The sequence below is a fragment of the Sceloporus occidentalis genome, unplaced genomic scaffold (assembly GCF_023333645.1).
Source record: "Sceloporus occidentalis isolate IW3139 unplaced genomic scaffold, rSceOcc1.0.p SCAF_2, whole genome shotgun sequence".
Classification (NCBI taxonomy): Eukaryota; Metazoa; Chordata; class Lepidosauria; order Squamata; family Phrynosomatidae; genus Sceloporus; species Sceloporus occidentalis.
In genome coordinates this window covers 169,503,867-169,528,737 of record NW_028316982.1, presented here as the reverse complement: position 1 = coordinate 169,528,737, position 24,871 = coordinate 169,503,867, and the positions used below count along the sequence as shown (strand labels likewise).

The following is a 24,871-nucleotide window of genomic DNA, read 5'->3' as shown; positions in this document are numbered from 1 at the left end:
ATGATTAATTTTATTATTATTTCAGTTTATTATTATTTTCCCCTCCACTGTCTTCACCAGTCTGTTGGCTGTGAATTATGATTCTGACAACGATGGTGAATAATTTCAAATCATTGAAATTAGTGGCCATGTCACAACTGGGAACAACATGGACTCAAGCATCTGTGGATTTTGGTATCCACAGGGGGAGGTCTGGAACAGATCCCCTGCAGTTACTGAGGACAGTACTAGAACTCAGTCTATTGATCTGTTTATAGTGGGGAGAATAATTTATTAAAATTAAACATGCTGTTTAGATGATGCATGCACCCTAAGAATCCGGAAGCTGCACCAAAGCTGCACTCCAGTGCTTAGGAATGGAGTGTGGCTTTGGCGCGACCTCCGGCCTCTTAGGACCCATGCATCATTTAAATAGCATACCTCCAAAGAGACCCGAAGCAGCTTTATTTTGGCAGTCTGTAACAGACCTTAGACATGTTGAGCTTCAAGAGCCAAAGCCGCATCCACTGAGAGATGGCAGTCAGACAAGAAGAAACTTGCTGTTCAAGCCTTTGTGAGCCTTTTTTTGTTAGGCACCAAAGAGTTAAGAATTTCTAAAAGGCAACTGTGTTTTGTAACAGAGTTTTGCCAGCAAGACTATAAAAGCATGGCAATGATGAGAGCATTCTGGCTGCAGCAAAAAAACCAACAACAACCAGATTCAGCTGAGGAGGATTCCAGTGTATCTAAGAGAGCAGTGAAGGATGGATTCTACAGAAGAGAGTGAAATGCTTAAAATCTTACTTCAATATCATCATGGATTTTTTATCTCAAAAGTAAGATTCTAAAAACAAATTCAAATATAACTTACAAAAGCTTTCAAAGCTTCAGAAAATGTATGTATTTCCTGGCTATATTGGCATGTTTAGATATAAACAGCACCAGCATGGATATATCACATCAATGGGGGTGGGGCAGGGTGGAATTAATGGATAGTATCTATGAAGATATTAAACCTTCAACAAATTTCAGTACTTTACTTTGGTAATGGTTATGTGGTGTCAAATACGTCTGTGTTATTAGTATATATCTGGGTAGCTAAAACCAGCAGAATATCCATACAACATTGTTTTTTTTCCCCAGAATGTGCCTACCTTATAGTTCTATGTTTGGAATAATGAATTGGGATCAGAGGGGTTGCCAAGGTGTTTATACCTTAATCCAGGGATGTATAACATGCTTTGCAGGGCCATATGTGTCACTTCCCCCATGTAGGCCCAAAGGATACCCTAATCTGCTACCATTGCTGCTTTTATACAGATTGCTTTTTTCCGACAGCTGGCCCTGTGGAAAGAGCAATCTGCATCAGGATAGCTGAAGAAGACTCTTCTCCTCCTGCAAGAAAAGAGGGTGGCTGGGATGTGCCTTTGTGCAGGTGAAGCACAAACTTCCAATCCAGCATTATAAGCAACCCAGATAACCCAAAAGGCTGTGCACTCCTTCATTAAGAAAATGAGGATGTGCTGCAGCTATTCACCATAGGAGAATCCTGCTGGGAGAGACACGGGATCTAAAAGACGGAAATGGTTATTATCACATTTACTCATGTCCAGGTGTAGACAGCCCATATCCACCTGGGCAGCCCATCTGCAAGCTGGACTTCTCCTGTAACTTTTTTTAAAAAGCCATGGGAGAAGTCTGGCTTGTAGAAGGGCTGCTCAGGTGAATACAGGCTCCTTATAGCCAGACATGTAATACCTGTTTTCTTCTCTTGGAGCCCACATCAGTCCTAGCGGGATTTAAGGGAATAATAATTTCCATAGAGACTCACATCTAATCTGGTATTTCTAAACTGGAATCCAATTCTTGTTTGAATAGAGGCAACAGGACTGAAGCAAAGCAGCAGATAGGTTGTAGCAGGACTATGGGGCAACAGAGGCTAAGGAGCATGAAAACTGGTAGGCTTTAGTGTGAAAGAAGCACTGAAATGGCTTGTGACCCTTTCCTCTCTGAGGGGCTGTACAGACTGCCATTAAGGCCAGCCTGGGGGCAGAGTCGGGGCATGGCATCTACATGTAACATGCCCCAACTCTGCCTCCAGGCTGGCATGCCAACCTTGTGCCACACCATATGACGGGTGGCATCACAGCGTTCCTCTGTCACTGCATCTACATGACACAGCGCCAAAGGAGCATGGAGCCTGCCCTGCCCGCAGCCCTGATCAGCTGCTAAAGGGGGGGGGGGGGCTGCAGGCAGGGCTGGCTTATCCATATAGATGAACTAGGCAGCTGCCTAGGGCGGGAAAATTTAGGGCAGCATGGCAACTTTATTTGTATACTTTTTTGTGAAATTAAACAATATTAAAGTGAAAACTCATTACAGCAAGTGATGTAAAAGCAAGCTACCAGTTGTTTTAATGTCACAGCAATAAAAGGGTCTTCAACCTGTAAAAGTCTAATTGATTAATTCACAATACTATAACGAGAGATTGGAACCTAAGTTTTATGTCATGTTTAGCTTTAACAAATGAAACAGCAGAAATCAAGGGGTAAAAATAATTATGAGGGATGACAGGAGGTGCCAAAATATGCCTGTTTGACAGCGATATTTTGCCTTGCCCTGGATGTTTGATGGATTGATGTTATTGTTGTAATATCTTCTTCGTATTTTATAAGACTATTGTATGTACTTGTTTTTAGTAGCCTGTAACCCCGATTCGATCCATTGGGAGAGGCGGGGAAACATAAATAAAATTTTATCATTATTTTATTATATTTCTCGCCTAGGGTGGCAAAATACCTAGAGCCGGCCATGGCTGCAGGATGCCCCTTAGAGGCAATGTGTACACGCCCTCAGTCTTTATTCCCTGCCTTTTTTGTTTTCTCTGTTTTGTTTTGTTTTTCCATGGGAACTTGAAGAAACAAATACATGAATGGTAGACATTTTATGGGTGTACTCACTTTAATGAAACAACAATAACTGTCTGACACCATGAGCTCCAAAAGATTAGGGACCTCTTTTCTGAAATGTCCTCACAACCTGGAGAAAATATAGTGAATAGTAAGTCAAATCTGAAGTACCTGTCAGGAAGTACTGTGCTCCTGACCCGATTGTTTTGTTAGACTGTTTCTTTTAACTGACTTCACAGTAAAGATATTATAAAGGTGCTTATAATGTTGCCTTGTCTTTGCAACAATTTGAGCATGGCTGTCTTAATATAGTTGGCCCACGGTATCCATGGACTTGCCATCTATGGATTCAACCATCCGTGGATGGCAAGACCGCATTGTACTCAGTGGCGATGCATGCACGTGGCCGTACCGACATTAGGGACAAGCCCCATTGTCCCCAATGTGCGCGTGGCCACACCACCATTAGGTGCGAGTCCTCTTGTCCCTACATGCACCCACCGCCACTGAGGACAATGGGGGCTGTCCCTAATGGCAGCATGGCTATGTGCACACACTGCCATTGAACCTGAGCATCTGTGGGTTTTGGTATCCACAGATGGGTCTGGAATGGATCTCCCATGGATACCAAGGGCAATTCAAAATTAGTTTCTTGTTATGAATGGATACAACAAATGCTTCTGGCTGTTTGGAACATGTCTTTCTACAGAGTTTTGTCCATGGAAACCTGACGAAACAAATACACAATTCTCCATTTATTGGGTGAAATCTTATAGAACTAGGACAGACATTGTTACAGCCCACAGATTTTAGCAAGGGTCCACCTCCACCCAAGCCTACTGCATAACTCTTCTCAACAGAGTCTTTTCAAGTTGTAGCAGCAAATAAATTAATCCTTTGTAAACTGTAGCAAGCTGCAGCTCTGGTAGATGAGCTGAGATCTATATGCTTCCCTTTCCTCTTACCTGGAACTGAGCCTATCAAAACTGGACAGTTTAAAACCTTGTGCCAAAACACACTGCAGAAATAATCCAGTTTGATACAGCTTAATCTGCCTTGGCTCAGTGCTAGGGAATTCTGGAATTTGTAGTTTTGTAAGATTTTTAAAACGATCTCAGACTAGATCATTTCTGCAGTGTGTTTGGACTTTGGACCTGTGTCTCCTGCCTGGAGGTGATTTACTAAAACTGGGAACCCTACCCACCAAGCCCTTTTAAAGCTTTGGTATTTTACAGATTAAATTTTCTTTACATTTAATTTTTAAGATAACCAAAGTACTGAAGAGGATTTCAACAGAAATGTAATGAATAAATACATAATAAACTTCATAACTGTAAATTATTTTTGAACTCTATTCTTTTTCCATGTTCTTTCCACTTCTCCTGAGGTTCTGTTTACTGCCTCTGAGTTGGGAGTGTTTGATCTTCTGTTAGAATCAGGAGAATCCCAAACATCCACAATGATTGCTGAACGCCTAAATACCAGCCCTATTGGAATGGAGAGACTGCTGGAGAGCTGCGTGGGTTTGAAACTCTTAAGAATGGAGAGAAAAGGTGACAAAGGTAACAGATTAGAAGGTGGAAATTACCTGAGTATTAAAAATTCTGTCTTAAGTAGCAGGTAAAGGTAAAGGTAAAGGTAGTCCCTTGACATGAATGTCTAGTCATAACCGACTGTAGGGGTGGTGCTCATCTCTGTTTCTAAATTAAAGAGACAGTGTTGTCTGAGGACTGCTTTGGTGGACATATGGCTAGCATGACTGTACCGAATGCTGTTACCTTCCCACCGAAGTGGTACCTATTTATCTACTTGTATATGCATGCTTTCAAACTGCTAGGTTGGCAGAAGCTAGGACTAGTGACAGGAGTCTGCTCCATCGTGCAGCACTTAGGCATCAAACTGCCAATCTTCCAAGCATCAAAACTGGTGTCTTAACTACTAAGCCACCGCAGTCACTGAAAATATTTAGCCATCATGGGTATAAAAGTATATCCAGATTATCAATTATCTGAGCAATTTACTTAATCGCTCCTTTGATCTCTCTAGTTTTGCCCTGCTGTTTTGTACCTTTGGATTTCACATACACCTTAGAGTCAAACTTCAATGTATATTCTGGAGGCAGAGCTCATCTGATCCCCTATCCTTTCCTCAATTTTGATTTCCACCAATGCCTTTATAAGCCAATTCATCATGCTGGTTTTCATAAGCTAATCTATTTTAAAAGAATAGAAACCAAATCTATTTCAAGCAACATCCAATTTCCAAGATGCTCACTTGTCCCAAATTTAATGTAATTTATGCATGGAACCAGATGTTTTAATAGCTACAGAGATATAATGGTAAGAATTCATATTTCATTAAGAACAAAAGGAGGGGAAGTGATAATAAAATGCTGAAGACACCGGCTAGACAGTAATTGCTATTAAAATGAGTGGGGCATATCTGAGTAAAAGTGCATCCAAAAAGCAAGGAGGTGGACAATTTAGTTGTCAGGGGTTTTTTTGGTTTATGGGAGACACATACCATATTCTCCCCCTTTCAATAAAGATTTCTAAGGCGGGTTACAGACTGCCATTTCGGACGTCCTTAGGACGTCTCAGTTTGAAAAAGGGGCGTCTCTTCTAGACGCCCCTTACCCTGTTACGGACAGAGTCCGTAACAAATGGCGGCGGCTGTTCCACACGGCTGCCGCCATTTTGACGTAACGGACGCTCTGCGTCCGCACAGCGTGCGGCAGAAGTGACGCTGCGAGTGCGTGACTAGTGCCTCGCGGCGTTTCTTCCGGGCTGCAAGAAGGAGCGCGATTTTCATGCTCCTTCTTGGCAGCGTCCGGGAACCGTGCCGCTTGGCTGCTGCGATTCCCGGACGCTGCAACCGGCGGCGGCGGCAGACCGCCACTTCTCGGTGGTCTGTAACGTGCCTAAGAAAACTTTTTTAAAAATGACTAGTTCTTGGCATGGAGAAATGGCAACAGTGGGATTCCCCAAGGATCCCACTATATTGGGACCAGTGCATAAGTGTGTTTGATAAACAAATAAGAAGAAATGAGAGGAGTCTGGACAGAGTGACTAGCCATGAAACAGAGAAAAACATGGGACATGTAGAGAAAGAGATCTATATAGAGAGACATAGGACAAAAGGGGAAAGAGAGAATGTGGATGCAGGAAACGGGACCTCCAAGATGAACAACACATTTGTTGACAATATGGGTGAAGATTTTGAAAGAGGCAAGACAAAAAAAATAAGTGAGAGAGAGAGAGAGAGACAGAGAGACACACAGAGAGAGATAATATGCAAGAGAAAGCCAAAGTGGAAAAGGAGAAAGAGGAGTTCAGTAACAGGATTCATATAATCAGAGATCACTTCATAAGGAACATTAACAATTTAAGATTTGTGGAGGACACCATAGCACAAGTAGAGAACAGCAAGGACTTAGAATGATGCCAGAAGACAGGGCAAAGGCACATTTACAGTTGGACATCAAGAAAACAAAAATAATGACCACAGATGATTTACATAAAGTAGATGATGAAGACCTTGAAATAGTTCTAGATTTTCCATACCTTGGTCCAATTATTATTTAGAATGGAGACTGCAGTCAACAAATCAGAAGAAGACTAGGCCTCAGAGGAGCAGCTATGAAGGAACTAGACAAGATCCTGAAGTGGAATAATATATCATTGAATACTAAAGTTAGAATTGTCCATGTCATTACGTTTCCCGTTTCTATGTATGGTTGTGAAAACTGGACAGTGAAGAAAGCTGATAAGAAGAAAATCACCTCATTTCAAATGTGGTGCTGGTGAAGAGTTGTGTGGATAGTGTGGAGTGATAAAATGACAAATAAGTCCTAGAGAAATAAAGCCCGAACATTTCCTAGGTGCCAAGATAACAAAACTGAGACTAGTGAATTTTGGACATATCATAAAAAAGCACGACTCAGTAGAAAAGACAATAATGCTTGGGAAGGGAGAAGGCAGTAGGAAAAGAAGAAGACCACATTATGGGTGGATAGACTAAGGGGCAAAACAGACGGCCTCTTTGCAGAGGTTTCCTGGCAGCTTGGGGGTGTGTTGTGTAGACAATGTCTGCTCCCAAGCTGCCAGGAAGCTGCTCAGCCAGTTATACAGTGGCAGCTTTTCGGCTCTCTGGAGGCATGGTGTTTAGAAGCTGCATGCTTCAGGGCCAGCAAAAAGCTGCAGTGGTGGTGGAAAAGCCTCCTTTTTGCTGGCGCAAAAAGGAACAGCTTTCTAAATTGGGAGCAATTGACAATTTTAGCACACAATATTTTTTGTCCAGAAGTAAAGAACTATATATTGTTTTTAAAAAGAGTTTTAATGAAGGTTTTTTTTCTTTAGTTTTTTAAAGTATAAATTCAACATAAATGCAAAATTACTTTTTTGATCTCTTGTTATCAGTGACTGCTAGTCATGATAGATGCCATTTACTCAACAATATACTACCTTATATCTTTCAGGATTTTAAAGTGCAGTCTTTTTTCTCTTTATTTTAAGATTATTTTGGAAACACAAAACTTGCCAATCTCTTCCTTGCTAAATCAAGCCCAAAGTCTCAATACAATTACTTGAAGTTATTTTCTGAAATAGTCTATCCAAGCTTTCAGTATTTGACAGATGCTGTGAGGTGAGTAGGATGATTGTGAAGTACTGTACTATACAAACCTATGCCATAGGATTTGGGAGATTACAACATATGTCTTTTAAACTGAGATACCTATCAGACAATGACACCTCTGAGTCATAACTGCTATGTCCCACAAGTGCGACCAGGGCACCCCTTTTCACTGAGAGGGTAACCCATCAATGACCTCCAAATCACTCTAGTCCCCTGGTGCCAAATGTTGCTTCTGGGGCAGTTGTGTTACTGGCAGTCATGCGGGGTCAGTGTCTCATCCCCTGTACCCCCTTCCCCTTGCTATTCCCATATAGCCTGATTACTTTTATTTATATTTTTCTATTTCTTTTCTTTTTAAAAAACAAACAAACAAAACTTTAACTCGCAGTAGTAGAGTTCCAGAATTTCTTGAAAAGGCTACAATAAAAAAGTTAACATAAAAATAAATTAAAATTAAAATTAAAAGACAAAAGGCATGCTGGATAGGGAATAGGGCAGGGAGGCAAGAGGCGGGGTAAAGGGGAGTCAGAAAGAGAGAGCAATGGCAGCAACAGCCACAGTAGTGCAATAATGAAGGCCTGTGATAGTGGCTGCTCTGGAACCAGTCTGTTCCCATTTTTAAAAAATTGACATAATTGCTGTGAGAACAGGGTTTACAGGGTAATGCCCTTAGACTGCTCCACTTCATATTCCAGAAGTAATTTAGACAGGGGTGATTTCTTATTGTGGGCATTCACTCTTTTCTAAAGAGAAGAGAAAAATCCTTACTTTAATTGTAATTGTAACAAATATGTTTTTCCATACATACCTCCCAGAGTGTTAAGATCATTAGGGGAAAGCTTTCTCTCAGTTCTGCCCCCATCACAGGATTACTTGGTGAAGACATGAAAGAGAACCTTCTCGGTGGATGCTCCCACCCTCTGAAACTCCCTTCTGTGAGAAGCTAGGCTGGCTCCTTCCCTGTTTTCTTTTCGCCTGCATAGAATCATAGAATCATAGAGTTGGAAGGAACCACAACCAGTCCAACCATTTCTGTCCAAGTGGCCTTTTAATATGTACATTGCGGCCATGTTATACGCAGCTTTGAGCATATGTGCAAAGCCATGCAGGAACACATGGGGTGGTGCATCCCATTCAGATGAATAGGGTGTGCGACCATGGCGCACATGTGCTGCCATGCCGCCGCATGCACGAGACCCATTCACTTGATTGGGGCTTGAGCATGCGCGGTATTTGGCTTACACGGTGTGTGTGTGTGTGTGTGTGTGTGTCCGGAACAGATCTCCACGTAAGCCAAGGGTGTACTGTATTCACTCTCAGGGAGGCTTCTTATTGAAGTGTGAACTGTGGTTATTTATGTTTTTAACTTATGTATTTTTTTCAATGTGGTTTTATACTGTTTAAATGAAATAATTTTAATTATTTTAAAAATTGTATTGATAAGTTTTTAACCAATTTTATCTTGAGTTCCACTCCTGGAGAAAGGTGAGATATAAGTTAAATAAATAAATAAATAAATAAATAAATAAATATTCCTCTCTTCTTGATTTCCACAACTGGTTATTCCATAACAGATTCCACAGCTACTTGCTTGTGTACTATTACAACTTGCTAGTGGGGATTTTCATTCTGTTAGTGTAAAATTGGTTTTAGAGCATGGTTACTTTTTCTGTTTGGTGAAATGAAAAAAAAAAAAACGCATTGTTCTTTTTTTGCTATTATATAGTATGGCCTTGAATCAGGTACTACTTTTTTCCCCTTCATGGCTTGAGTTGAATCTGGTACTTGATTTTCTTAATTTTCATTAAAAGAAAACAAATATTCTGTTTTAGGGAAGGAAAAAACCAGCTGGAATCAATAGATGGTCCTTCAACAAAAGATTTTTTTCAGGCTATGTACAGGTAAAAGTAATATTTTTTCCCTCATCCTAGTTTGGAAAGAGTGGGTAAAATATGGATGGGTCTTATCTAGCTTAATTGAGAATTGTATGTGCAATTGGGAGAACATGGATGATTGGTTTGAATAATGGACTATGACTCTCGAGAGCAGGCTTAGAATCCTGTTGGGTGACCTTGGGCAAGTCACACTCTCTCAGCCTTTGAGGCTGACAATGGCAAACCCTGTCTGAAGAAGACACTTGCCAAGAAAATCATGTGATATGTTCACCTAAGAGTCGCCATACATCAGAAACAACTTGAAGGCACACAACGAAACAATTTGCTATTGTATAAAATATATGTTTTGCCTTTCCATATACAGTATTTCCTTTGGCTTTTCTATTTTACACTTTGTAGTTTTTCTTTAATAGTATTAAGGCCATTTTTATAAGATTTTATAAAACCAGAGAGGATTTGTCATAAAATGCCAGTATTGGCCACAAAGAAAAGTATGCTTGAATGTCAAGCGTGTGAACCTAAGCTAGAGTAGACAGTTTGCACCTATGATAAACATTGAATCATTCCCACCCTTTGCTCTAATAATACTTACTAGAATCCTGTTGGGGAGCATTCATAACTGTTTGGCATTCCTTATTCCTGTATTGCTTCCTATCCAGAGCAACGGGCGGATGGACTTCTGTCAATCGCAGTGAGGTTTTTGAGGGTTTGGCTGGGATTCACTGAGTAGTTCCATAACTACAGTGGTTGCTCCTAGCAGGATTCCAACCGATAGTAATAGTTTATTACAGTTGTTTCTGTAAGGTAATTTAATTTTTCTAAAACCTCAGCCTTTCGTAAGGAAACAAAAATATTTAAATATCAAAAATGTCGAAGCCAAGCCTGTTAGAGTCTAGCTTTAAATTAGCAGAGTAGCAGCAATGTGCTCTTGTTTAACTATGGCCCGGAACAGACAAGCCAAATGCGCCGTGCTGGCACCGATTTTAGGGTTAGGGACCGCGCACCAACCGAATGGTCCCTAACCTTAGCATGGCATGACAGCGCAATAATGGCGGCATCCTGGCCAAATGGGCGCTGACATTTTGATGTAAGTAATGCATGGCATCCACACATCACTGCACGTTGCTTATGTCGTGAGTGCACCAATGGAGTACTCCTGACGTCCGCCTGGCAGTGCAAAAAGAACTCGTTTTTTCCGGGTTCTTTTTACTCCAGAGGAAAGCCGTGTGGTTTGGCAGCTGCTGCTTCCCTCCGGAGGTAAAATAGGCACCTGCAGGCCGCCGTTTTCTGACGGTCTGTACTGAGTCTTTGCTTTCCTAAGAACGGAGACTGACTCAGAAATAACACAATTATAGCAGCTTGTAGTTTAAAACAAAAGTTTACTTATGGCTTTCATCTATATTTACATACAAGCTATATCCTAATCTAGCTAGTGAATACTTCAGGTAAAAAGAAATCTTTATCTCACCATCTTTCCAAAGAAAGTTGAGAGAGGAGGAAGATGGAAACACAACAATTCAGTTGAAAATCTTTGAGAGAATATCTGTTAGTCCCAAAGGAGGAGTGATCTAAGTCACATGGTTAATTTGAATGAGAGGGAGAGAGGAAAATTTGCATGCAGGAAATCCTTATCTATCTAAACAAGGGCAAACAGAATGCAAAAATCTTCCAACAGTTTCTTCACATTGATACTAGGTTCCACTCAACTAATAAATATAAATATAAATATAAAGCAGTCTTGAAATAATGTAACGATTTTAACGTTGCCAGATAAAATCAGGACAGGGATCATGTTCATTTAATGGCTGTGTAGATGAGAGAATTTCAGCAAATGTTGATTGTTTTTTTATTAAACACATAACCATTTGATTTATAAAACATTAAACAAATAAACCACTCTACACTTACAATTTCCATTCTACTCCTGATCTATTCCTTCAACTCAATATTAATTCTAAAATCAAACGGTGCTGTGTGTAAGGGGTGTCATGACGCTATGCTATGGCATTTATGATGCCCCTTCCGGGACACAAAAAGAAGCCCCCTTTTGGGAGGGGGCATGCGGTTGGCATGGCCTCCTTCCAGGTCACAAAGGGTCGGCATTGAGCTGCCCATATGTACAGCCCCTTAGTTTCCTTTCCTTTCCTTCTTTAACCCTTCTCACTTTCCTAACCTTTCTAAGTCCTTCTGATTCTTCTTTCTGTTCATTTCTACCTATCTATCTACTAACCCCCTTTCTTTCTCACCCTCTTTTTGCCTCTCTTTGTCCAGCTCTTCTACCTTACTACTTTCTTCCCCACTTACTCTTACCTTCTTTCACATTACTAATTTCTATCTCCATTCCCTTTTCCACTGGGTGTTGTATCTGAAGGTTATATTTACCCTCTCTACCTTCTCTACCTACATATATATTGATCAGTCTCACTACAACAATCATCCTTCTCTACATTTATACGACATATCCTTCCTATTCTACAAATTTGATTAGTTTTTATTATTTCATTTGTAATTCTTATATTTACATTTTAATATGTTTGCTACCTATCGTTTACTAGATTTCTAAGTAACTTTTTTCTCCAAGTTTCTTTAACGTTCTTCAACATTATTTCAATATACAATTATTCTGTTTTCTAAGTTCATCATTCTGTGAAACTTTCTATTGTTAATTGTCCTTTCTGGTGTAAAAATGTTATCACAGTTCCAGTCTTTTTCAAATTTTTCTAAATTTCCTTCTTCAAACTGGTAAGTTTGTCTATCTCTGCCAGATCATAAATTTTTGAAATCCACTCTTTGGTTTCTGGAACGGCTTCTTCAATCTAATGATGTGCCAGTGTCATCCTAGCTGCAACAATTAAATAAAATAACACTCTGCTATATCGATTTTCAGTTTCAGAGTCTAAAATATTTAAATACTAAAGCAATGTTGAATATGTTCCATATTGTTTTATGAATTTCAAAACAGTATTTTTTCACTTTTTTTCTTCCATACATGGAAGGAAGTCCCTTTTTTATTAGCACATTTCCATCACTTATTATTTAAACCATATATTTTAACTAATTTGTCTGGTGACAAGTACCAATGGTATAACATTTTGTAATAGTTTTCTTTTAAGTTTTGAATTTTGTATATTTCAATAGTTTTGTCAGGTGATCCACGTTAAACAATTAGTGGGATAATATATTTTTAAGTCAGGCACTGATAGACCACCGCTTTCTTTCACATCTTGTATTATTTTTAATCTAACTCTTGTTTTCTTATCAAGCCATAAGCATCTGGATAGTTCTCTTTGCCATGTTTGATTTGGTTTTACTTTTTCAATATTTGGGATTGTTTGGTATAAAAAGAGTAATTTTGGTAGAATATTCATTTTAATGCAATCTATTCTGCCTAATAAAGATAATTTAATTTTTTTTCCAATTTTCTAAATGTTTCCTAATTTGGCTCTGTAGATTTTTATTGTTATTTTTGTACAGTTCTGTGTTATTTGTTGTTATGTCTAGTCCCAAACATCTTACTTTTTTACTTATAAGATAACCAGATTTTTAAATTATTTCTGTTTCCTTAATTTTTGTCATGTTTTTGGTTAATATATTTGTTTTCCCTTCATTTATTTTTAATCCAGATATTTCTTCAAAGTCTCTTAATTCTTCTTTTAATGTATCTATGCTTGTTAGTGGATTTTCTAGAAATATTTTTAAGTCACCTGCAAATGCTTATATTTTAATTTCTGTGCCTTTATTTTTAACATCCTGAATATTTTTATTTATATTTACTTTTTTAATCAGTGTTTCCAACACCATGATAATAACCATAGCAGCTTCATTTATATACCACTTTATATTGAACTAAGCATTCTCTAAGCGGTTTACAACTGTAAGCTAATTGCCCCCAACAAGCTGGGTACTCATTTCAGTGACCTTGGAAAGATGCATGCCTGAGTCAAGCTTGAGCCCTGGCTAGTATTGAATTTCCAACCTTATTGTTTTCAGTGAGTGGCTGCAGTATAGGCATTTAACCACTTGCACCACCACGGCTACTGGTATAATAAATAGTAATGGGGATAGTGGGCAACCCTGTCTGCTGCCTCATTGTATTTTTAAAGCCAGAGTTTTTTCAACATTTACTATTAAATATGTTTCCTGTTCTACATAAATTGCTCTAATCTAATTTTGAAAATTCCCCCCAATACCTATCTTCTTTAAAATCTCAACATTTTATAGTCCTGTTTACCCTATCAAAAGATGCCCCTTTATTTCTTCAAATAATGAAATACTTCATTTCACTTTTGTGGAGTGTTAAGGCCCTTAACATTCCATGAAAGGATTTTAAAATTCATCTTAGGTATGTGCCTTGTTGACTCTTATCTTTTGTTAGACATAAACCTCTTAATTTAGTATTTAAAGTTTGTTTGCTTCGACTCCTTCTTCTTCACTGTCTTCATGGTAGCTCAATTTTTTTTCTCTTGATCAAGCTCCTCTTCTGCCAAGAAAAGATTTTGTTATGTTGATTCAACATGTCATATTTGTTTCTTCTTCTGTTGACTCCAAATTTTTTCTGTGTATTTTCCAAAATTCTTTTGCTTTACTCACTCAGTTGATTCTTATCCTTTTCTTCTTGAAGATAAAGGATATTCCCTATGGAATTCCCCATGTATATGCAATTTTGTGTCTTTTTAGAGATGCTGTCAAAAATCTATAGTCCGCTCTTTCCCTCAGAATTTGAGATGGGATGTCCTTAAATATCATCAGTTCTTTTTTAACAACTACAAGTCTTTTTTCATAGCTTTTCTTTGGGGCTAATTCCTTTGTCTTGATTCTTACAAAATGTATTATGATGTTTCTCTGCAAATTTTTCTCTTTAGGGTGAACAACTGTCAGGACTTAAAGGGCTGTGTGGGCCCTCAGGAGACTTTGGAGGTTGTCTACCCCAAATGTATTTATTTTTTGAGTTTCAAATACCCCTTCCAATATTTTTACACATCTGTCGGCTATTTTAGGTCCATAAGACCTTTTTTCAACAGAGGATGATCTGGAAGTTGATTCTGTCTTGTTGAAAAGATTCTTTTTTGCACCTGAAATGGTCAAGACAAAAGTGGCAAATCCCCCCCACCCCCCAAACTAATGAACATTTTAGGCAATTTTTGTGAAAGATTATTTAAAAGAAAAAAAGAAAGAAAGGTTATTCATGGGCCCTGAGGGTTCCATGCAAACTGTGCTCTACATTTTCTCTAACTGGTGTTTATTAATTTTTATTAGTCGAGATAAATTGGCCAATCACGAATGTCTCTTTTTTCCTATAATGTCTCAAACTAGAATCCCTTAAACAACCACGATTAAAAGATTTTTTTAGTGAAGAATATTTTCTTACAAAACATTCTACTGTTCTGAATAGTTGTAGAACTAAATTCACATATCAGATTTGGACTCTGCAATGAAATGTTGTGGTTCTAGAAACCTATGCATGCTTTATAGGACTAGATAGAAGTTCAGTGCTCTTTGGAAACATCTCATTCATTTATTGAACAATGTAATTTTGCATTACTAGCTCAGAGGAAAAGATAGAACAATACTTCAGTGGCTTGGATAATACTTGGAGTCTGTTTGGTAGAGAAGTGGTGTCTGCATTTGATCTTTCTCATTTCCCAACCATTTATGATCTGGGAGGTAAGTGCCACAAATCCTCAGCTTTCTTTACTGGCAGTTTGAAAACATATATTAATACAATTTCAGTGTCCGCCTGGATGAATTCTCTTGGTTTTATTCACCCTGTGATTTTGTGATTGTAAAAGAAGGATTGGCTAGATGTGTCAAGTGTCCTTTCTGTTAGAGTGATTAACTGATTCATTGTTCTAAAAAACAGAAGCTCTTCCTAACTCCATGGAAATCCTAGACTTGATGTCCATTTTCTTGAGGAGATTAGGCAGTCACTACTTCTGGATGGCCAATGGTTACTAGGAAATGGGCAAAGGGGAAGTTAATTAATCAGCGATGATGTCATCAAGAGGTTGGCATGTGAGGATAATGTATTCTGGAAGGAGGCATATTGAGCAGAGATGGAATGGGTCAGAGAAAGAAAGAGTAAAATTGATAATCCAAATAAGTACTCAAGCAGGACAGAAGAGGAGAGGTCCAGGAGGGGGCCTCCTTCAGACTGCCTACCACCATGCCTGCACACATGCATGCTTATATTAGTGGCTTACATTACCAAGATAATCCTCACACTGTCCCAAATGGATTCCTGAAACCACAGGCATACTGTATATATAAATTGAAGGCAAATTTTGGGGCCAAATTTATAGATTTTCATAGACCTGTCTGCAAGTCGAGGGTAAAATTTGGGGTGAAGCAAAAGAAAATGATGCCAAAGAACTTACAAAATCCCATCAGGATGAGGAGGGAACTGTGGTAAGTGGTGACTATAAGATGCTTCCCTCACATAGCCTTGCTAACTTATCCTCTAATAATATGTGATCCAATCTCTTATCAAATGCTTAGTCATACAAACCTGACAAATGCTTTTTAAATATTCTATCTATGAAATTATTGGATAGTTATCATAACTATCTGGAAAACAAAAGTGGAAAACATAAGGTATTGACCTCATATTTTAACACGTCAATATTTTAAAAGAAGGTTGAGATGCACAGTATGCACGTTACTTCACATAATTCATGCCTGTATTTTGTTTCTTTTATTTAGGAGGTAGTGGTGTCTTAGCCAAAGAGTGTACTTCATTGTACCCAAATTCTACTGTGACTATTTTTGACCTACCTCAAGTAGTGGAAAGAGCAAATAAGCATTTTGTGGCCTCAAAGGAACACCGCATTACTTTCCAGGAAGGTAAGATATCACTTGTTCTGAGATCCTAAGTAGAAAACTACCATATACTAAACCAATGAATCATTGATTCATACAACACTATTTTGTCTGTGCTTAACTCTCCAATGTTTCACCTTCATTTCTTGCATGCAGTTTTATTTCTTTTGCATTATAATTAGTGCAGTGGTCAGAGATTATGACTAAGGAGGAAAGACACCAGTGGCTTAGAGGAGGGGTTCCCAACCTGACTCACGGAGTCCTTTTTAGAATCAATTTCTATGGCAGAGCCCCGTAGAGCCCTTCCCTATGACTTACAGCTCAGTGGTGTTTAGGAGGAGTGTTACAGGGGTGAGAGAGGGAGAAAGAAGGGTAGATTGTAAGGGAATCTAAAGTAAAGAGATATCTAAACCTGGAGCACCTGGGAAATGCATGTGGAATCCTAAGGGAGCACAGGTTGGGAACCGCTGACTTAGAGAACAAACAATTTTTATTATTATTCTAGGATCTCCCTTCTAAGACAGAAAAGTTACTCAGGGAACTATTTTAATCTTTCTAGATCTCTAGGGAAGATCTGAAAGATGTCTGGGATGAGAAGAGGAGTGGAAACATCCCTAAGAGTATCAGTTTACACCACAGAAGGGGTCAGGATAGGTAGACAGAGAGCGGGAGCTCATTGTAAGTCACTCAAACTATCCAACTCTATTACTATTGCCCACTACGAAGCAATAACTCTTCGCATAATGTTGTTGTTGTTATTAATGTTGTTATTAATTTCTTACCTGTCTTTCCCCATGGACTGAGGTGGGGGAACAACAACAGATTAACAAAAACACCTCAGTTAAAACACACATGAGTGTAAAAGAACAAACAAGACAACCACATATTATAACAATCCATATTTAAAATTCATAATTTAAAATTCACAATTTAAAGATTGTATGGATAGGCACTTCCAATTCTATGGGCCAAATGTGAATCTTGTAGATTTAGGGTCAACTGGAAGAACAAAGCAGGAGTGTGCGTTATTTAATTTTAAGCATGTTCTGCAATCAAGGTGTCTGCTAACCCCTTGTTCTTCATCTAAAATGTCATGACGTTTTTCTCTATGAATGTCTCCATGACCAGAATTAGTTCTCACCCGGGATAAAAAGGGATTGGTTAGTGAAGGTTAGCAAGAGAGTGGAAGAAGTTTGGATGGAAAAACATGAATGGCAGCTTCAGCTGTCCTTATCCATGTTTTGCTTTATATCCATTTTCCTGCACAATGTCTAAAGAATTCAGCAGTCAGGCATCATCATGAGTTGCCTGTCTCTTTGATTTCATTGTTTTTAGTAATCCTTGTTTTAACAAGTATGACAACTAAGGTTACCAGGTAAAATAAGGAACAGGGGGTCTGTCCCTTATTTCACTTGGTAACCTTGAAGACAAGAATGACTGAAAAGGACCAGCAGGTAATAGGGATATTTTAAATCAGGGACTGGAAATCATACAGCCCTCACAATGTTCTTTAACTTCAGCTCCCATTAGCTCTATCCAGCACACTCAGTGGTGAGTCATGATGGGAATTACAGTCTAACAGCATCTGGAGAGCTGGATTTTGCCCATCCCAACTATTTTTTTTTTAAAAAAAAATCAATTTAATTAGCTAGTCATTCTCTACAAATTGTATTGTAGGGAATTTTTTAAAGGATCCAGTTCCTGAAGCTGACTTGTACCTTCTGGCTAGAGTCCTGTACTTCTGGGATGATGAAAAGTGTGTGCAGTTGCTTACAAAACTTCACAAAGCCTGCAAACCAGGTATGCATACCAGAGACAAGGAATGACCAAATGTGCAGTTAGCATGTTTTCATGAGCAAGTGTGTAGTCTAATGTATAACTCTGTATTTATAATTTAATGCATATTTACACAGTTCTACTGTGTTTCCTGGGGCACTTACTTGATTTACATACATGGGACAGCATCCTCTGTCCCCTAATCCAAACCCTAATCTTAGAACTGTTATTGATATCTTCCTTCAGATTGTTTCTGACATATGGTGATCCTAACCAAAAGTTGAGAAAAGGCAGTCAAGTAACAGATTTTTTTCTGTTAAAACTGTGTTTCCCAAAGTTTGGTCCTCCAGATGTTTTGGAGTTCAACTCCTAGAAGCAACAGTCACTTGGTCGACAGTAAGGAATTCTGGAAACTGAAGTCCAAAACATCTGGGCCCCATTCCCACTGGCTTATAACATGGATCAGGACGTGAATCATGGGTGCATTGTTTCCATTTGAGCATGCATTCGATCTGCATTGCTCCAATATTGTTCCCATTGGAATTCGAATCTGAATCGATTTATCCTAAAAAACCCGAATTATTGGTCGATAAACCGGTTTAAAAATCAGCGGCTTTTTAGCGAGTTTTCCTGTGCCTCCCGAGTCTGATTCAAGGCATACGAATGGGAACGAAAGGGTGTCTGATTCAGGAACTTGGGGATGTGAGGAGCATTGATCAAGGGGCTGGCCTGGGGGTGTCACCCTCTTGTTCTCTTTCCTGCATTGCCGGCGCCATTTTCTCCCATTCACATAGTCTTTCCCCCAGTGGATTGGGAAGCAGGGTAAGACGATCATGCTACATTGAGCTCCAAACGCAGTAAACACATTACACCCCCTGCAACCTCCCCCACTCCACATTCATAGACCGATGTGTGAGGAGAGCCATTGAACACCATTTTAAACTATTCTTTTTCTTTTTTTCTTTTTTTTGCCTCCGCCTGAGTGCCTGAGCGCCTGAGCAGTAGATGGGCTTTGCATTACATGCCTGCTTGATTGCCCCCCCCCCCCAGACAGCCCAGGGTGATATGGGGGAGGCAAAAGGATTTGGGGGAATGGAGGCTCCTTCTCTCTTTCCCAGAGGAACTATGGGAAGACACAAAAGAGCCTCGGAGGCAAAGAGGTTTAGGGCGAATAGAGGCTCCTTCTCTCTTTCCCAGATGGACTATTCTTCCTTTCCCGGAGGGGAAAAGCACCTAAGCGACTGATTGGCTGTGACGTTACACACTTAAGCGCTTGATTGACAGCTGCTTTTCTTAAAAAAGAGGTTCCAGAAGGGCAATGGGAACAGGGAACAAAATAACCCGCTTCAGATTACCACAGGGAAAATACCATTGGGAACGAAAACAGGGGTAAAAAACCTGGGTCTGTTTGCACCCGTTTTTAATGGGAACGATGGGTCAGATTTGAGTCAGAATTCGAGTCAGAATCGCAGTGAAATAAGCCGCTTTTTTGCCCAGTGGGAATAGGGCCCTGGAATAGCAAGTTTGGGAGCCATTGTGTTAATAAAGAGAAGTCCTTTTAAAATGGTCTCCCATGGAAGAATAACAGAAGAGGGATGACATCATGTGATAAGTACCAACCAAAGGTGCTATTATCCTGATGCAAATGCGAGTTATCTGTCTCATATGATAAGGCTCTTAGGGGAAGTCACACGTACATTGTTTGCACTGAGAGATATGCATCTGTGAATCAATTCACCATTCCCACTACATTCTAAGACAGAAAATCTCTCTGTGGCATTTAAATCCAATCTGAAGTTCTCAATCTGATAGCGTACTCACACTATCGGAGATGCGGATCATTGCAGATCATTAAAAACCCCACTGTGGAACTGGTGCTAAATGCACTGGTTTAAATGGGCTTTTTGGTTGTGTCCCCAACCCCTTGCAAACTGCACCAAGTACAATTGGTGCAAGTCTGAATGACAGGGAAATAACCTGGTTTCCAAACCAGATTACTTTGTAGTGTCAATGGGGCTGAAGATTAAGTGTGCACACTGATGTTCCAGTGTAGTTTCTTTTAGTGCTTTTGTACTGATTTTTGTATTTCATATTAGCAAATCAAGGTTTTTTTTAAAGCCTTTCAGAAGACTTTAACCTTTTTAAAAATTCTTTGCAAGATCATTATTTGCAGGATCATTTTATTCAGTTATATATTACAACGTAGAAATGTCAAAGCAAGTTGTGAAAAAACTGTACATGATGGAGTAAATCTGAGGTCATTTTTTGATTTAGAACACCAAATTCCTATAAGACCAGCATATATTTTACATAAAGTTTTAATAACTCTCTATCTTACAGCCCTGTGTTATTCCTAAATCCATTCTAGAATTAATGAAGCAGTAGGTACAAGAGCTCTCAGTCCTGTTTAGATTCTGTTTGCCTACAGATGAAGAAGTTCACTGTTTGTGAGGTGCACATGTAATGATTGGTCAGAGGCACATGTGTCATTTTTGCACAAATTATCTTTAAAATTATCTTTATAGTCTTTAAACAATGGAGCATGTTTCCATTCTCTCCCCTCCTCACCCCCAAAGGGATTGTGATCAGAAAAGTCAGAGAATCATAGAATCATAAAATCGTAGCATTCGAAGAGACCACAAGGGCCATCCAGTCCAACGCCCTGGGGGATCTCGAAGTTGTCATATATCTTGCTGTCTTGAAAGAAACAAGTGCTTGCCTACGTTATAAAAAGATCCTGTTGTATGCCAGCAGAAAGAAAGCTGAAGATGCCAGCCACAGATGCTGGCGAAACGTCAGGAAGAAACTCTTCTAGAACATGGCCACATAGCCCGAAAAACCCACAAAAAACTATAGAAAGAAAGCAGTTCTCTTATTCCTGGCACAAAAAACATTCCCTGTCACTTGAGCTACAACTGATAATTGGTTGGTAGAATTCAGATGGACTCTTGAAAATGCTGTTGAAATGAGTAACTGTGGTGGGATACAGACGGGCAGGGGAAGACGTCTTAGAGGTGTATTCTGCTGAATACGGAGCCTTCAGACCGCCCGCCCCGGGGGCGTGGCTCAGGAGATGGGGCTTCCACATGGGGGGCAGTGAAGACGCCTCACCTGGGTCCGTTTCGGACCCGCAGTTTCCAAACCGCCGCCTCGGAGGACGCTGCAAAGAGAGAGGCAGCTTCCTCACGGGCGGCCAAAAACGGGCCTTTTTTTTTCCTTTGCCGGCTGGCGGATGCGCAGCTGCAGAGCTAAGCAGCGGCGGCAGAAAGCCTATGGGCACATTTAAAGTGCCCAAGCCCCTTTAAAACTTTTTCCCCCGCTCTGCCCAAGAACAATGGTGGTCTCCTGCCAGCTGGTGATCAGCTGGTGTTGGCATCCTTGTCCGCTTGCACTTTGCCAGTGTCACCAGCATCATAGATGCCTCCTCTCCTTTGGTCCCCGCGCTCTTGCTGAATCTGCAATGCACAGCTACAGCTGTCTCCGCTGCCACCGCTGTCCCCCTGCCATCCCCCATCACCTCCCTTGTATATATGTAAATATTTACAGTTTTAGCGTTTTTTATTGTTAGGTGAAAATGGCACAGGAATGTGTGTAGGGGTTCACTTTAAAGTCCAAACTTTCCAAGCAGCGCATGTGTACATGTTGCTCTAGGGTTAGGGTTAGGGTTAGGGTTAGGGTTAGGGTTAGGGTTACGAGTCTTAAAATGCGCTGCAGCTGTGCTGCAGCTTCCACACCTGCATGGCAGTTGACGCTGCAATTAAAGCCTGACTGCAAACTGTGCATGTTCCAGGACCCCGACTCATTATGCGACGCAGCAGACACGGAGCTTTCAAATGGGCAACTTAAATTAGCGGCGTAGCAATTCTGGCGTACCGGTGCAGCAGCCTACAGACGGAGCTGCGCAGCTGCGCATCAAACGGAAAAGAAGCGGAGAAAAGCAGCACCTTTTTAATGCCGCTTCTTCCCACTTGGGGCATGCGGGGGGCGTGTTCATGGCGGCATTCAGGTAAGGCCCGTCTGATGGCTCTACCTTCATGACATCATGAACACACCCCTTTTTGCCCGTCTGTATCCCGCCTGTATTTTCTTTCCTAATTCAGTAAAATTTATTTTGAAACAGGTGGTGGAGTGTTGATAGCTGAAGCGGTTCTTAATGATGACAAAGCTGGTCCCACAGAAGCACACTTCCAGTCCTTAATAATGCTGATCATTGCAGATGGTAAATTAAGGACCCCATCTGAACACAAGGCGCTCCTCAGTGCAGCTGGCTTTGAGAAGATACAAATAAAGAAAGGAAGCCTTTATGGTGTCATTTTGGGAAGCAAATAAACTTTCTGTTGTTTCATTCCTGTTTTATCTCTAAAGGAAATTACAGTAATAAAAAATTAATCTACTCACTACCCTACATACAAGTGTATATGTAAGTGTGTGTGTGGTTCTGTCATAAACCCTAATAGTTTCTTATGCTCATGGTTTTAACTGAAGGTTAGAAGACAATTTTATGGAAACTGATAAGAGTCTGAGTTTTGTTTTGTTTTTTACTTCTTAGTAGAAAACAACTTTGAGTCCAAAAATTCATATCTCTTGAATTTTCAAGTGGAAGTCTGAAAAATAAACAATTAGAAAGAAAATACTTTCATTATGGAAACAGTTGTAACTGGGATGAAAAGTAGTGATTTGAATAGTAAGCAGAAAGTACCCAGTTAAAATAGGGCATTCAGACTCATAAATGGGAAGGTATCCTACATGATTAGCTTATCCTTCCTGTATAATGGGTTCTTGTTGTGCCAGAGACTCTCTGGTTCAGCATGCAACATAATCACAAACTATTTGACCCTAAGAACCACATGTGATACTGGCTTGAAGCTGGGAGCCACACTGATGTTTACTCATATATAACACACACAAGCAATGCCTCTTCTTAACTGCAAGGAATGTGGAGCATTTGAATGATTTGCCCCCCAATAAGAATTCTATCTTCCTAAAGTGACATTTTCTAGCATTTCAGGGACTGAAATTTGGAAAATCTTTCACATCTGTGTTTGCATTATTTTGGTAACAGAGCCTGCCCCTTTTCTTAGGCTGCCTAAACTGTATTTCTAAAAACCTCAACTGAAATTTTAATTTACTACTATGCTATAAATTTCTAGTCTGAAGAAAGTTACATACAGCATGCAACATGAGGAAGGGGCAGAATTCTAATTTGTGGGGCAATGGCCTCAGACTTAGTTACCCTAGCCTAATCCATACCAAGTTCTCATAAGCCGTAGCCAATAATGATATGGCACATGAATAAATTTCAAGCCCCTTTCCCTTCTTCTTCTTCTTGGGCTTTGAGGGGCTGTAAGTTAAATCCTCTCTGCGTTCACCTATGTATGCTCTTGTTACCCAAAACAGTGGAGGGACCTGGAGTGCCCACCCACAGTGTCAGTGTCTCCTTGGTGTCTTGAGGAAATTGTTAGCTCAAAAGGAGGTCTATGAGAGGTAAATAATTTAAGGGGATCTTTCCATCTATGTAAACCAGAACTAACTGCAGAGAGGTTTCAATGAATAAATAAGTTTTATTTAGAAACTAGCTGTACCTGGCCACACGTTGCTGTGGCTCAGTCTGGTTAAATGGAAAAGAAAGAAAAGAGAAAGTGCACGTTTCTGAAATATTTAATTTCACAATGCTTGCGGGTATACAAAATTTTTTGTTGTTCCATTGTCTGTGTAGATATAGAGACTGTCTGGTTTGCCATCTCCAGGACATGCAACATATAACTGTCCATGTGAGAAGCAATCCGTGTCTAGATCTAAACCGCAAAATTGTAAAGATTGGCCTTGACCTTTGTTGATGGTGATTGCAAACACCAATCAAATTGGGAACTGCAATCCCTTAAATTGAAATGGCATATCCGTTGGAATCATAGGAATGCGAGGAATGAGAACATCTTCACCTTTAAAAGGTCCTGTCAAGATTGTTGCTTCAGTGATGTTGCTCATTAATTTTTTTACTGCAAGTCGCGTGCCATTGCATAGCTTTGGCTGGTTGATATTGCGAAACATGATAATTGGAATGCCGATTTTCAATTGCAGTATGTTCGGTGGCATCCCTGGCAGATTGAGTGAATTCAAAAATTCTGTTGGATAATTAACCGCTTCATCTGTTTCCACAACAGTGTCAATGGACTTGTATGTGACTGCCTCGCTTTGAATGTTAGACTGAATAATATTGTTAAGTTCATGGACGTCTTTATTCTAGGCCTCAAGAATAGCTCATTCACTCAGCCAATCATGATTCTTATAATTGGTTTGAATATTGGGAAATGCTTTTTCAACCAATTCTTCTTTTGACATCACTAAATTGCAGATGTTATGAGGCAATGAAATTCGTCCTGAGGTCACATCAACCGACATCTTTTCATTCCCAATTTTCAGCAATTGATGTGAGAATATTTCAGCTGATTGATCATTTTGCAGGTGGACATGCATATTTGTAGTTAAATTTAACATTTTTACGTGTCATCACATGTAAAGTGGAGTATTTCAGCAAGCATTTATTTCATCCGTTGGTGTCCATCAAGGAATTACAGGTAATGTTTGGCTGAAATCTCCTGAAAGCAATATGAATGGGTTCCCAAATGGTCTGATGTTTCCACGCAAATCTTGCAATGATCAATCAAGAGCCTCGAACGAGTTTTTGTGCGCCATTGTGCATTCATCTCAAATTATAAGTTTGCATTTCTGCAATACTTTTCCCATACCGGATGCTTTAGAAATGTTGCACATGGGAGTTTCAATGAATTGCATGTTCAATGACAATTTCAAAGCTGAATGAGCAGTTCTTCCACCTGGTACCAATGTCGCAGCTATTCTGGA

General features: G+C 39.8%; 2 protein-coding genes across 2 annotated transcripts; one reads left to right on the top strand and one right to left on the bottom strand.

The window, feature by feature from the left end:
• The first annotated feature begins 743 nt into the window (after nt 1-743).
• LOC149319288 (acetylserotonin O-methyltransferase-like) lies at nt 744-22,403 on the top strand. The gene is made up of 8 exons (XM_089508024.1): nt 744-815; nt 4,276-4,450; nt 7,403-7,532; nt 9,356-9,424; nt 14,964-15,082; nt 16,118-16,258; nt 17,912-18,034; nt 22,131-22,403. The coding sequence occupies exons 1-8, from the start codon at nt 744-746 to the stop codon at nt 22,337-22,339; spliced, it is 1,038 nt and encodes a 345-aa protein (XP_089364150.1). The 3' UTR covers nt 22,340-22,403.
• A 1,463-nt stretch (nt 22,404-23,866) lies between these two features.
• LOC149319287 (uncharacterized) lies at nt 23,867-24,496 on the bottom strand. The gene is given in 1 exon segment (XM_089508409.1): nt 23,867-24,496. A coding segment is annotated over 1 exon segment (618 nt). The 5' UTR covers nt 24,485-24,496.
• Between the last annotated feature and the right edge of the window lie 375 nt (nt 24,497-24,871).

Coding starts and splice junctions, on each gene's coding strand:
- LOC149319288 (XM_089508024.1), top strand. CDS start 744: ATGGATTCTACAGAAGAGAGTGAAATGCTTAAAATCTTACTTCAATAT. Junction 15,083..16,117: donor AACCATTTATGATCTGGGAG/GTAAGTGCCACA, acceptor TCTTTTATTTAG/GAGGTAGTGGTGTCTTAGCC. Junction 18,035..22,130: donor TCACAAAGCCTGCAAACCAG/GTATGCATACCA, acceptor ATTTTGAAACAG/GTGGTGGAGTGTTGATAGCT.